Source organism: Chrysochloris asiatica, unplaced genomic scaffold (genome assembly GCF_000296735.1).
Source record: "Chrysochloris asiatica unplaced genomic scaffold, ChrAsi1.0 scaffold00097, whole genome shotgun sequence".
NCBI classification, from domain to species: domain Eukaryota; kingdom Metazoa; phylum Chordata; class Mammalia; order Afrosoricida; family Chrysochloridae; genus Chrysochloris; species Chrysochloris asiatica.
Window position 1 is genome coordinate 8,806,911 of NW_006408615.1, and position 12,426 is coordinate 8,819,336.

Here is a 12,426-nt window from a genome sequence, read left to right on the forward strand (position 1 = left end):
CCCCCACCCACCCACCCACTTCCTGCCCTCAGAGCTTGGAGACCTGCAGCGGAGGCAGTCTCCAAGAAACTGAGGATGACAAAGGGCAGAGGGACCTTGGTGCTGTCTGGAGGTGCAGAGGACTGTGGGTATGGCCCATGGAGAGAAGCGTCCATCCTGCCTTCCACACAGTGCCCTGAGCAGGTGGAGATGGGGTTACAGAGGGGAAGAAAAGAGCAGATAATTCCGGAGTAGATGATGTTTGGAAATGACTCTTTCAAATGTTTTGAAAGATTTCTGATGAAATGCTGCAGGGACCCCTGGTGGCACAGTAATTAAGCACTCATCTGCGAACTGAAGGGTCGTGCCCTCTAGAGGCGCTCTAGAGCTGGGACCGTCCTGCAGCTGGTTCCGAATGGAGCAGGAGCTGGAGGCAGGGGGCTGGTACTTTGGTATCAACCAGGTTTGGGATGTGGGCTTCCCTCGAGGGCTGTCACCTTAGGCCAGACCCCCTGTTAGCCAAGGGCAGGTCCCAGAGAGGGTCTCGGCTGGAGGAACATCTTACTTATTTTGGTAGGGGATCGGGTGGCCATCACAGCAGGTGATCCACCCAAAAACCCACTTCCACTGACTCAACTCTGATTAATAATAGCAACCCTGTAGCATAAACTAGAACTGCCCTCAGCCTCACCAAGGATGCAGATGGCCTCATCTTTCTCCCACAGAGCCACTGGTGGATTCGAACCACCAACCTTTCAGTGAACAGCCCAATGCTTAACCCACGGAGCTGCCAGGGTTCCTGAAGTAATGATCCTGCAGGCATGACAAGGTGTAGACGGTCACTGATAAGAATACAGTCCTGGGCTGCAGAACGTCGCCCCCTAACATCTGTCTGTGGGCCCAACCCCCATAGATCCAGGGTCCGCAGAGTGGTTCGTAACAACACATGCAGCCAGATGCTGTGGTTGTGTTTACTGTGCTGTTACATTCAAGAGGTGCTTTAAGTGATGATGTTATAGTCTGGCTTTAATTTATATGCATAAAAACGTACACTCTATACTATAGGCTATAGGCTAAGGAGCTCTGGTAATGTGGTGGTTACAAACCGTGCTGCAAACTGCAAGGTCAGCAGTTCACAACTACCAGCTGCTCCAAAGGAGAAAGATGAGGCTTTCTGCTCCTGTAAAGATATACAGCCTCGGAAACCCTGTACAGGGTCGCTATGAGTCAGAACCAAGTCCACGGCACAGAACCACCACCACCATACTATAGGTTAGGAAAAAATTTAACCTAACTTTCCCAGTTTATGCATGTTGTTGTTGTTGTTGTTAAGTGCCATCGAGTCGGTTCCGACCCATAGCGACCCTGTACAGGGTATCCGAGGGCGTAAATCTTTACGGGAGTAGAACGCCTCATCTTTCTCCCGCGGAGCGGCTGGTAGTTTCGAACCGCTGACCTTAAGGTTCGCAGCCCGATTCGTAAGTTGCATAGATGCAACTTAAAGACAGACTTTGAAATGGAACTTGTTTGTGGTCCAGGTACAAAGTCCAAATCACACAACATCCGATTTCACAGAACCTTCAGTGAATATTTATTCTTCATTGATACAGAGGCAACAATGATGGGCTCATACCTAGCAACCACAGCGAAGACAGCGCAGGACAGTGTTCTGGGCCTATTGTGAGTCAGAACCGACTCCACGGCACCTGACAACCACATTGGTGGACATTATGTGACATATGACTATGGTCCAGAGTGGAATGATTTTAAGTTGAGAGAAGGCCAAGATCTCCCTGGGGAGAGGACCATGTCGACCCAGCAGGTGGGGAGACATGGGTGGGTTCAGAGAACAAATGCCTCAGGTACCCTGTGACCCTGCAGGACGACTACAATCACATCCACGGGGGCAAGTGGACCGTGAGCAACCTGCGGCTGTACCTGGAGAGTACCCGGGGCAGGGAGGTCACCAGCAAGCTGTTTGACGAGATCCATTGGATCATCGTGCAGTCCCTGAAGGCGGTGGCGGTGAGTGTCCAGCCCAGATGCACCGGGAGGAGGGACAGCAGCCAGCGCACTCAGCCCAGAAGCCGAGTGAGGCAGAGAGAGGGTCAGACAGTTGCCGGGCTGCTCCTGCAATGTAGGGAGGCTCTCCGTTTGTGTGTGTGTGCGCACGGGTGCGCACAGTGTGTGTGGTGTGCGTGTGTATGGTGTGCACACGGGTGCACAGTATGTGTGTGCATGTGTGTGTGGTGTGCACGGGTGCACAGTGTGTGTGTGTGTGTGTGCACAGTGCACACCAGGCGCAGCCCAGGCTTCTCTGGAAGCAGCCACAGAAGCCAGGCCTTTGGACACCACCATCATTGGTGCCCGGCTGGACCCGTTGAAACCATCAAGACACTGGTTAAGGCTTTTTTCTTTTTCTAACTTTTGATTGTGAATTGAGTGAAGGTTAATGGAAAGATCATCAGCTTTACATTCAATAAATTATATGTTTTCTTTCATCTCAGTGATGACAATTTCCTCCCTGCAACAACAGTTTTCCCACTTCCCCCCCTAGGCCTTCTCTTGGACATACATTAAGGCCTCTTGACTTTGGTATTTCTGAGCTGTCTAGGGCTGAAAGCCACAGGCCCCACCTCATCCTGTATCTATTTGGTTAATTTTCCTTCCCAGTTTTTAAAGCGGATGCACATCTCTTTTCGAGGGTGGGGGGAGAGGAATAAGTGTTTGTGCACCCATCTGCCAGCCACTGTTCTCAGTGCTTCCCGCATGGGATCTCAGGGGCTTTCTGACCCCATGTGACACCTCAGTCATGTGGAGGCTCAGCCCGAAGAACCGGGAGGGGCAGAGCAGATGCGGGCCTCATCCTCTGGCATAGCATTGACCATCCCACACTGCCAAGCTCACTCCACTCTTGTTCTCGTGGCCTCTCCTCTCTCCTCTGAGGGCAGTGTGGTCTGCCTTGCTGTCTGCAGAGGCAGGTCCCAGACAGACTGACCCATGAAAGGGTGGGCACATGACTGGGTTCCCTGGAGCCTGCGTATGTTGGACACCTCCCATTCTCATAATAAAGGTGCTTCTAAAACTTCAAAAAGGTTCAGAAATCATACCCAAGTCACACCGGGATAAGAAGGCCAGACTGTCCCTTGCATCCCACACCCGTGGAGCTGAGGGGCTGTGGACATGTCTGTCACTCCCACAGTCAGAGACGTGTGATGTGGCTGTTTTGGAGACTGTGTGATCATGGCTCTGGTGACACGCGGTTAGGGGTGGTGTCTGTGAAAACACTGATACGAACCCTTCTCTGTGGAAAACTCAGGCTCTCACCTGGCTTTCTCTCAGCATACCTGCCTAGCTTGAACCCACCCTGTACGTAAGAGCCCCCTTCAGAATAACCCTGTGAGAAGAAGTGCTCAGTTGGCTTCTTTGGTGAGGGGGCGCCTCCACTGTCTCTGGTCTTGAGTTGGATGCTCTTTGGTTTTTATGAAGTTGTCCATGAGCTCTGGGTGTGGCCTTTTCTCTCTGTTCACACCGAGGACTTGAACGGGACTCCCTCCGGCTCTAGCTAACCATCTGGCAGAGTTTTCCAGGTCTTACTCCACTGAAGCCATTGTTATGGCCTGGATGGTGGAGCACTGGGGAGGCCTGGGCTCAGACATGACTTCCCATCTGGTGGGAAGCACCCACATTTCTGAGCCTCGGGTGCCTTATTCTGAAATTTGTCAGCAACTCTGGTATTCTATGACAAATGCTCCGCAGACATAACGCAATGCTTGGGGGCGTGAACTTGATCTTGTGATTCAACTAACCCCTTGGCCTCCATCCCTAACCCATCTGATTCTCTGTCCTGACTAAGCTTCCAGAAATAGGGAGGGGGCTTCTGAATATTCGTGGAAATTTTCATGATCTTTCCATCTCAGACTTGTTGAAGCCCCCTCACAGTTAGCTTTTTCATCAAGTAAGCCTGAATCTTGGCCCCGGAACATGCCTAATTCCTGGCTGGCGCCTCTGGGAGTAACTCTGGCTGCCTCTCCTAGTCTTGGCTTCCCAAGCTGTTAAACTGTTGGACTTCTCAGGCTGAGGGCCTTGGGGGCAAGGATTTATTTATGTGGTTCTTCTCCATTCACTCAGCAGGTATTTCCTGAATTTTCCCAGGCACACAGAGATCTGGGGGTGCGGCAGGGAGGAGCACAAGCGGTAGCAGGTGTTGTGTCTGGAACCGAGATGGATTGGACAAGCAGCGAGGGACAGGGACAGCTGGGGCAGAATGCCCAGAGAGTTGGAGACTGGGAGCATGGCTTAGGGCATGACAGGCTGAGCAACTGCTGGACCTGCAGAGGCTTTAGTGGACAGTGGTGGGGGCAAGACACCGGGGTTCGTGTAGACATGTGATCCTCTATATTAGACACAACGCAGGAGCCTGGCTTTCCTCCAGAATCCAGGAGTAGGTGGGCAGGTCATCTGTGGGCCCTTCTCCCTCAGGGGCTTCCAGGTCGAAATTGAGCCCCCCCCCACCATAAATAGGCCGCATTGCGGCGTCCACGGGACTCACTGACTTTGGAGTATGCAAGGCTCCTGGTGAAAATACGGATTCTGGGTGTGTCATTGTGGGAGGCGTGAATGACCATCAGCACACAGCTGGTGGTGGTTCCTGTGAGGTGGGGGTCAGACATACCTCCACTCTCCCACTGTCCTACCAGTTCCAACAGCAGCTGCCCCTCCTTGCGACACTCCCTTCTTCTCTTCTGAGTTTGATGACCTTCTGCAATGGCCACACCAAACTCACACGGCCTACTTACAGATTAGCTGTATATTAAGGACCAGGCTATAGCTCAGGGTCAGGATCAGGGAGCCTGGAGGCAAGTCTCCCTTCTTCAGTGCCCAACAGCCTACTCAGCTCCTCTCAGTCCACTGAGGACCTGCTCTAATTGGCCCCTGAGAACAGACTCCTTTCGCTTGCTCCCCCCGCTTCCTGAGGACCCCTCTGTTTCCACCCGCACTGCGGGGTCCCTCTGGGGCCTGTCACTGTCTTCTCTTTTACAGCCCTGACCAGCGCTCCCACTCTTTGAGGAGGCTCCTTACTGCCTCCTCTCACTCTTTCTCTCCTTCTATTCTTTATTCCTTTTGTTTTTTCCCTGTTTTTCTCTTGGCTTGTTTTTGTTTCAAAAACCTCTGTGAGGCTGGCTGCTTAGTTAGTTACAGGCATGGTACTTACTCCCACCAGGCCTGTCAGTGCGCAGTCCCTATTGGGTTGGCCACAGACACCTCATTTACATGGTAGGCTGCAACTTACCTCGTTTACATTGTCTTTTGACCAATCCCTGCAAAGTGCATACCAATCACAGAACCAGACAAAAAGTATCACACCGCAAGTTGTTGATAGCTTTCCCAAGAAACACCAATCAACCTGGACAAAAGTAAATGCTCTGGGGTAGAAAATTTAGGGCAAAGGTAAACCTCAGGACTTAGTGGGGAGCTGTTCTTCTAAGGAACCAAGGTGAAAGGCCACTTCAAGGAACTCATTTCCTCTCCTCATGTGTTCCTTCATAGGGTGCTGAAATCTGTTGTAAGCTAGCAGCCTAGTGTTTTGCCTTTTTTTTTTTTTTTCAATGCATTTGGTGAGCAGGTTTGTGTGCAGTGAAATGGAATTGAGAAGTAAAAAGATTTGAGAAGTTCCGATTTCTGCATTAGGTGGATTTACTATTTTCTTGAAACAAGAGGTTCCTAATCGGGTGCTGCCCCATGTCCCTGGGAGCCTGCACATGTGTGACAGCCTGGTGACAGGTTCCCGTTGCTTGTGAAAGGCTGTGCAGCCTCAGCCCAGGGCCCCAAGCTTACGGGTAGTCGGTGGTCAGCTCTGAGGAGGGAAGCGTGGAGTCACTGGCCCCCGCATCATAAATTCCGTGTGTGAGGCCGAGGGATGCATTCAGTCCTGGAGCCCTCTGGGAGAGAAAGGGAAGAGAGGAGGTGGGACGTGGCCCCCTGGAACGGTGGTCTCACTGCACCTTTGGCTCTCTCCGCAGCCGGTGATGAACAATGACAAGCACTGCTTCGAATGCTATGGCTATGACATCATCATCGATGACAGACTGAAGCCCTGGCTGATTGAGGTGAGTGCTCACCAGCATTGTCACTGTACCGTGTATGGAATGTTCTGCCTGCATCCGGCTCACAGGCCCCTGGCTAAACGGGCCTCAGTCCTAGTCACAGGACTGGGGCAGCTTAGGTCTTAGACAGGAAAGGGACAGATGTTCCAGGTTGACAGTTTGCTGCCCCTTGAAATGGAGTGTGACCCAGAGAGGGAGCTGCCATCATCCAGCTCAGAGTGTCCACAAGAGCCTGTCGGCAGCACCTGAGACCCTGGAGCTCTCAACCAGCCTGTGCTTTGGCGGTCTTGTACCCTGACCAGTGGGTTCCTGATCGTATGTCCCTGGTTGTAGGTCGGGTCTTGTTTCCATCCAAGAAAGGAGCTCCCAAGCCCGGGAGCCCTGTGAAAGCAGTCACATGTTCAGTATTCCTTCCCAAAACTGTGATGTTCCTCCGTCTTCCTTATTCACCGGCTACTTTCACTTCAGTTCTGCCATCTTCCTTACTCACCATCTAGCTTTCACATGCATATGAGGAGATTGAAAACACCATGACCTGGGAACAAGTGCACTTTGGTTCTCAATGTGGCATCTTAGCTCTTCAGAGATCTTCAGAGAGATCTTTTGGAGCAGATTTGCCCAATATAATACATCCTTGATTTCCCAACTGCTCCTTCCATGGGCATTGACTCATGTGGATCCAAGTAAATGAAACCACATGAGTCAATGCCCATGGAAGTGGGCATTGACTCACGTGGATCCAAGTAAATGAAACCCTCTGACAACTAGGTGTGGGGTTGTTTTATTCTGTCACATGGAGTCACCTGGGATCCCTGTGTGAATCACCTCAATGACACCTAGCAATGACAATATTGCTTTATTAACAAAGCATCACCCTCAGCAAAACACAGGCCTCTTACGTTTGACTCAGACCTCAACATGCTTCTTACTCGGGCGTCTTTGCTTTGTTGCTTATGAAGCCTGAGAGGTTCTGGGTCCTACAGACAGAGCCGGTCACAGATTGACAAACTCGGAGGCTGCATTCCTGATGGACGTGGACTTGCTTTTTGATTTGTATAGTGGCTGGGTTGTGGGTCATAGACTACTCCTGCCTTGAAATACTGTGATCACTTTGAGATCAGGAATTGCTGCCCAGACAAGATGCCCTGAGGCATTTGATACAAATGGTATTAAGTGGCAGCTGTGCTGGTCATATGGGTAGCCAGCCTTTTCTTCTGCGCTGTATGTTTTGATTCCAAAGGAGTCAGTGATGCAAGTGAGGACTATGGGCTTTTTCCTCTCCTAGGTTAACGCGTCCCCGTCTCTCACCTCCAGCACCGCCAACGACCGGATCCTGAAGTACAACTTGATTAACGATACCCTCAACATCGCGGTCCCTAATGGTGAGATTCCGGACTGCAAGTGGAACAAGTCCCCCCCAAAGGAAGTCCTCGGCAATTATGAGATTCTGTAAGTTGTATGGGACTCTGCGGCGCCTTTAAATTGAGGAGTGTGTCAAGCAAGGTCCCCTTTGCATCTTCTGGTTCAATGTGGACCACGTGTGTCACTTACGGACGACACTGTCGGGCAGACCACGTTGTGGCAGAAAAGCAGTTTGGGTGCTAAGATTAGCTTTCTGCTTACGAGGTGTTTATGATTGGGGTAGCTGCCAGGGACAGCGGGCAGCAGGGCACAGTGCCAGCCACCTATTCAGCAGGATGCCTGCTCACCTTCTGGCCCTACCACTTAACAGCTGTTTGACACCAAAACTCTTTAGAGCTTCAGTCTGTACACATGCTTAATGGCATGATAAGATTAATCTTACATTGTGGCAAGCAAAAGAAATAGTAATATTAGCTAATGTTTGTGGGTCTCTCACAGACCAGGGAACCACGCCATGTCCTATTTACCCATCCATCTTAGGAGGTAAGGATCGTCATTAGCTCCCTTTTACAGATGTGGAAACAAAGGCTTAGAGAAGTTAATTGGCATGTTGGTAGTGACGAACAGTAGGAACACAGAGTACCTCTCTCTCGAGGGCATTGTCGGCATAAATTAGGGTTATTTCATACCAGGGAACATTAGGGGGTCTGGATTGGTGGAGAGCTTACACTGCGGGCCCTGGGTGAACGGCTGGGGAGCATGTGCTAGGACCCAGAGAGCGGGTTGTCAGTGTGGGTGATGGCTGGGCCGGGAGGAGACTGCACTAAAGACAGCCCGAGCTCGTGCATCCAGATCCCACTGACATTCGAACAAAGCAAAGGCCCTCAGTCACTGGCATACATCCTCGTATCGAGCTACGTGCATGTTTTACAAATGGAAGGTCTGCGCCAAGCAAGTCTCTCAGCGCCGTTTTCCCGAGCTCAAGTGCTCTCTTTGTGTCTCTGTCCCCTTGTGGTCATTCTCACAGGATTTCACGCTGCCGCTCACTTCATAGATGACTAGAGAGTCAGCGTCCCTCTCATATGCACTGGGGACCCAAAACCATTCGTGTGACTTGCTTTATTGTGGTGGTCTGGGACCGAGCCTAGTATTGCTGGGGTATGTCTCTAATTAAAACATCAAACCAGAAAGAAATATTTGTGAAACATGTGCATACACGCATCTTGCAGCTCTCAGCTGTTTGGCGCTGCTGGCGTGGGGTTTGAACACAGGCCCATCACAGACCCCAAGTTTGGTTGTCTGCTGGGCACAATGTCCATGCTTATGTGCAGCCAGACACGGATGAGGAGGGGTGTGGAGAGCGGGGTGTGCCAGGGGAGGCACTGAGGGCAGGGGGAGGCGCATGTGGGCCTCCTCGTCCATCCAGTCTGGGACTTTGCTGCGGTGGCTCACGATCCTACACCCCTCACAGCCTTCATGGGGTCAGAATCAGCACTGCCCTCCTCTTGTTAAAGAGCTAAAGCAGTGACACTCTTAGCCACCCCTTCCCCTCCGTGGGGACTGCAGCTCTGGTGCAGGGCTGGTGGCTCCCACTCGCTCAGTTGACAAAGTTGAGGGCCCCTCGCCTCTGGAGACAGGGCGCTGACTAGGAGGGGAAGGGACTGAGAGGGAACAGGGCCCTGTCCACGTACCAGGCCAGGTGCTCTGCATTGCGTTTAGTGCCCAGGACCGACCTCCCTTTCAGAGCTTTCCAAATGGGCTGACAGATGACGTGACTAGGGCTGCAGGTGAATTTACCAGACTGCATCCTGGCTGTGACGCCGCTGCACCTGCGCGTCCTCTGCTGGCCAGGGCCCCAGGCTGACGTGGCGGCTGTACCTCCCCAGTCTTTAACCAACAACACCAGGAAGGAAAGCCTGGACGAACCCTCGGGCACTGTTGATTCTCCCTATGTAGGCCAGGAAAGTGGCCAGACCTGCCAGGGAAAATAGCCTACCCCACCCACCTGCCTGCCCAGTGCACACCCAGTGTTGTATGCTGTCTGTAAGCCTAGAGACCACATGTATATCTCCCCCCATTCACTCAGCAGAGTCCGACTGTCCCCCACCCCCATCAGTGGCCCTGTCAGGGCACAGGCCTGGAGAACAGGGAGCCTGGGGCTTCCTGGGAGAGGCATGTGTAAGCAGGCAGAGCCCTCGGGTCCCACATTGTGGTTCCAGTGACCTGTGACCTCATCTAGTGCCCGGAAGGGAGGAGGACCTGGGAGTTTTTCCTTGCCTCTCCCCTCTCCTTTCAGCCCCATTTGTCACCAGAGCATAACTGGTATTTTTTCTAGCGCTTTCCTCCCCATTCTGGGTCCATGAAAGGACAGAAAGAGGAAGTCCGCAGAAGTCAGCTACAGCGGCAGTCAGCAGAGTGTCTTTCGGTTTGACGTAAATGTCGGAGTATGGCCAGGGTCTCCAGCCACCACGTATCCTAACCCTCAGCAGGACTGCTGGACACGCTCAGCGCTGCAGCTCTGATGCCTGATTCCCGAGGCCTGGGTTCAAACCCCACCTCTACTACCTGATGTATGTGACTTAGTGCCCAGGCCTCTGCCCGTGTCTTCTCATCTGAAGCGGAGGCAACATGTGCCCACCTTTCTGAGTCAGGCGGGGCAGCACCAGTGGCAGTGGGAAAGGCAAGGGCCTATTCTGGGGCACAGCAGGTGTGGCATGTGCCCTGGGCGGCGCTCGAGGGGAGGTGTCAGCGAGCACTTTCCATAACCAGCTTCCACAGATCATTCAACAGTGTAAAAGTTGCCATGGGTACTGTTTGCTGGAGGTCCGCCTCAGGGCTTTCCCAGACGCCAGCTGGCAGCTGAGATTCCACTTGGTCCCTTTCAAAGGCAGAAACCCCAGAGCTTCCCCCCCACCTCCTCCACTAGTCAGCACTGGAACAGCCTGAGGGAAGAGCATTCACTAGAAATGGGGGCGTGGTCAGAGCTGGTGGTCAGTGGTGCCTCAGAGACCCCCTGCCTGGAGGCCTTAGAGACAGCAGCTCTCCCCTCCTCCACCCTGGGCTGATTCCAGGGTGTCATTCTTCCTTGATGGTCAGTGGATCTGGTGGCTGGATCCAATGTCAGCTGACCAATGGGGGAGGACCCTGCCATCAGTAACAGTTTAACAAGGCCACTTGGCTGCTAACCAAAAGGCTGGAGGCTCCAGTCCACCCAGAGGCACCTCGGCAGAAAGGCCTGGCAGTGTGCTTTCAAAAGAACTGCCACTGAGCACCCATGGAGCACCGTCCTACCCCAAGCACGGGGAACGCGGTCCTACCCCGAGCACGTGGAGCCCGATCCTACCCCGAGCACCCTGTGGAGCAAGGTCCTACCCCGAGCACCCTGTGGAGCATGGTCCTACCCCGAGCACCCGTGTAGTGCAGTTCTACCCCGACACATACAGGGCGCTGGCAGTGGGAATCAGTACAACAGCACCCTGTTCTTGCTCAGTGGCCTCGGGGTGGTGCTTGGTGGACTGGAGAGGACTGGTCAGGTAGTCTCTGAGTGAGGTGGCCCATGGTGATCTTGTGGCAACTACTCTGCTTCTAGGTACGATGAGGAGCTGGCCCAGGGGGACGGGGCCGACCGGGACCTGAGAAGTCGTCCGGGGCAGTCGCTGGGCCCCAAAGGCAGCCGGTCAAGGGACTCGGGGAGAAGCGTCCTCACCACCTGGAAGTAAAGGCCAGCAGGAGGGCATCAGGCCAGCTGGCAGGGCCAGGCGGAAGACTGCTGCTCACAGCTTCCTTCTCTAGAGCCCTTAGCCTTTCGTAAGCACTGTACGTAAATAAACAGGCCCTGTTGTGGAAAGCAAAGGGGTCCAGCTCATTAGCACTGGTAGCACTCAGACCCGGCAGACAGTTAGCGGCTTCCAAATGTGACTTCATGTATTAGAAGGTAGTCACATTTCTGTAACATTTGCTCCAAGTTAAAAGCAGATCCTCTGAGTATCCTTCAAGAATAATAGTGTCACCAGAAAGCGGTGTGTTTAACCTGATGGCTCTCCCTGTGTGGTTCATTTTGTACTTGGCTGTGCTTGTGAAGAAAGCAGTCACCTGGACGTGTCTTCCTTCTGTGCTCTGCTTCGTCAACCAGCCTGTCCTGCATTGTACCAGCACTGGGTTTCACCACAGACTCTGAGGTGCGTTGGCCAGGTGTTTACACGAGGTCGTCATGGACACTGGTGACTCCCAGAGAGCCATGGGGCAGTATCTGAGTCAGAGGTAGAGGGATGGATGCCCTGCTGGTTTCTGGGATGGGAGTGTAAGTAAGAGGCAGCCTGGGGCGTTCACTGTCGTCCTGGTTCACATCTGACACTTGTTTACACAAGCATCCAGTTCACTACTTTCAGTTTCTCTTGAGAACTTCCCGCTGACTCTCTCTTGTGACATCTGGAACCGAGTTTGGGTCTCACAGTAGTTTGCAGAGGATCCACTTCAGATGGAGGTTTCACCTAAGCCCTAGGCTCCGCTGCCTTGGTACCTACACATGAAAATGGGCCAGGTATACATGTTACCTGCCGGGTGCGCGTGTGTGTATGTGTGCGCACACGTACATATTTTTAATGATGTTTCTCTGCCAGGGAAAAGATTATTTGAAGGAATGTGGTATTGTTTCAAGTGACAGAAATATAAAATGGCATTTATCCAGAATCCAAAGAAACTGCAGTGTAGGGGGATTTGTATGCTATTCACTTTAAACCCAAAGTTGCCTCAGCTTCATGAATGGATTTGTATGTGTAGAATGTGTGTGAACACCACACCACACCACGACCTGGAATAGTCACATCAGTCTCCCAGCCAGCCTGGGCTCGGGACCTGACTTGGCGACTCATTGGCTCTGTTCTCAAGGCTGACATGTCAGCTCCTGGGACCCTTGTTTCTTCGTGGAGCAAACAGGCGTGGCTGCTGTTTACCTCAGAACTAACAGGGGCCACAGTGG

General features: G+C 52.7%; 1 protein-coding gene across 2 annotated transcripts in view; it reads left to right on the forward strand.

Moving 5' to 3' along the window:
* TTLL1 (tubulin tyrosine ligase-like family, member 1) overlaps positions 1-11,167 on the forward strand; it is a 21,316-nt gene extending 10,149 nt beyond the window's left edge. The window contains exons 6-9 of one of the 2 annotated variants that reach the window (XM_006866846.1): positions 1,861-2,004; positions 6,003-6,089; positions 7,372-7,535; positions 11,038-11,167. In XM_006866846.1, the coding sequence (XP_006866908.1) occupies positions 1,861-2,004; positions 6,003-6,089; positions 7,372-7,535; positions 11,038-11,167 (525 nt within the window). The remainder of the gene's footprint in view (positions 1-1,860; positions 2,005-6,002; positions 6,090-7,371; positions 7,536-11,037) is intronic. The other variant, XM_006866847.1, reaches the window with a different exon arrangement.
* The last annotated feature ends 1,259 nt before the right edge of the window (positions 11,168-12,426 follow it).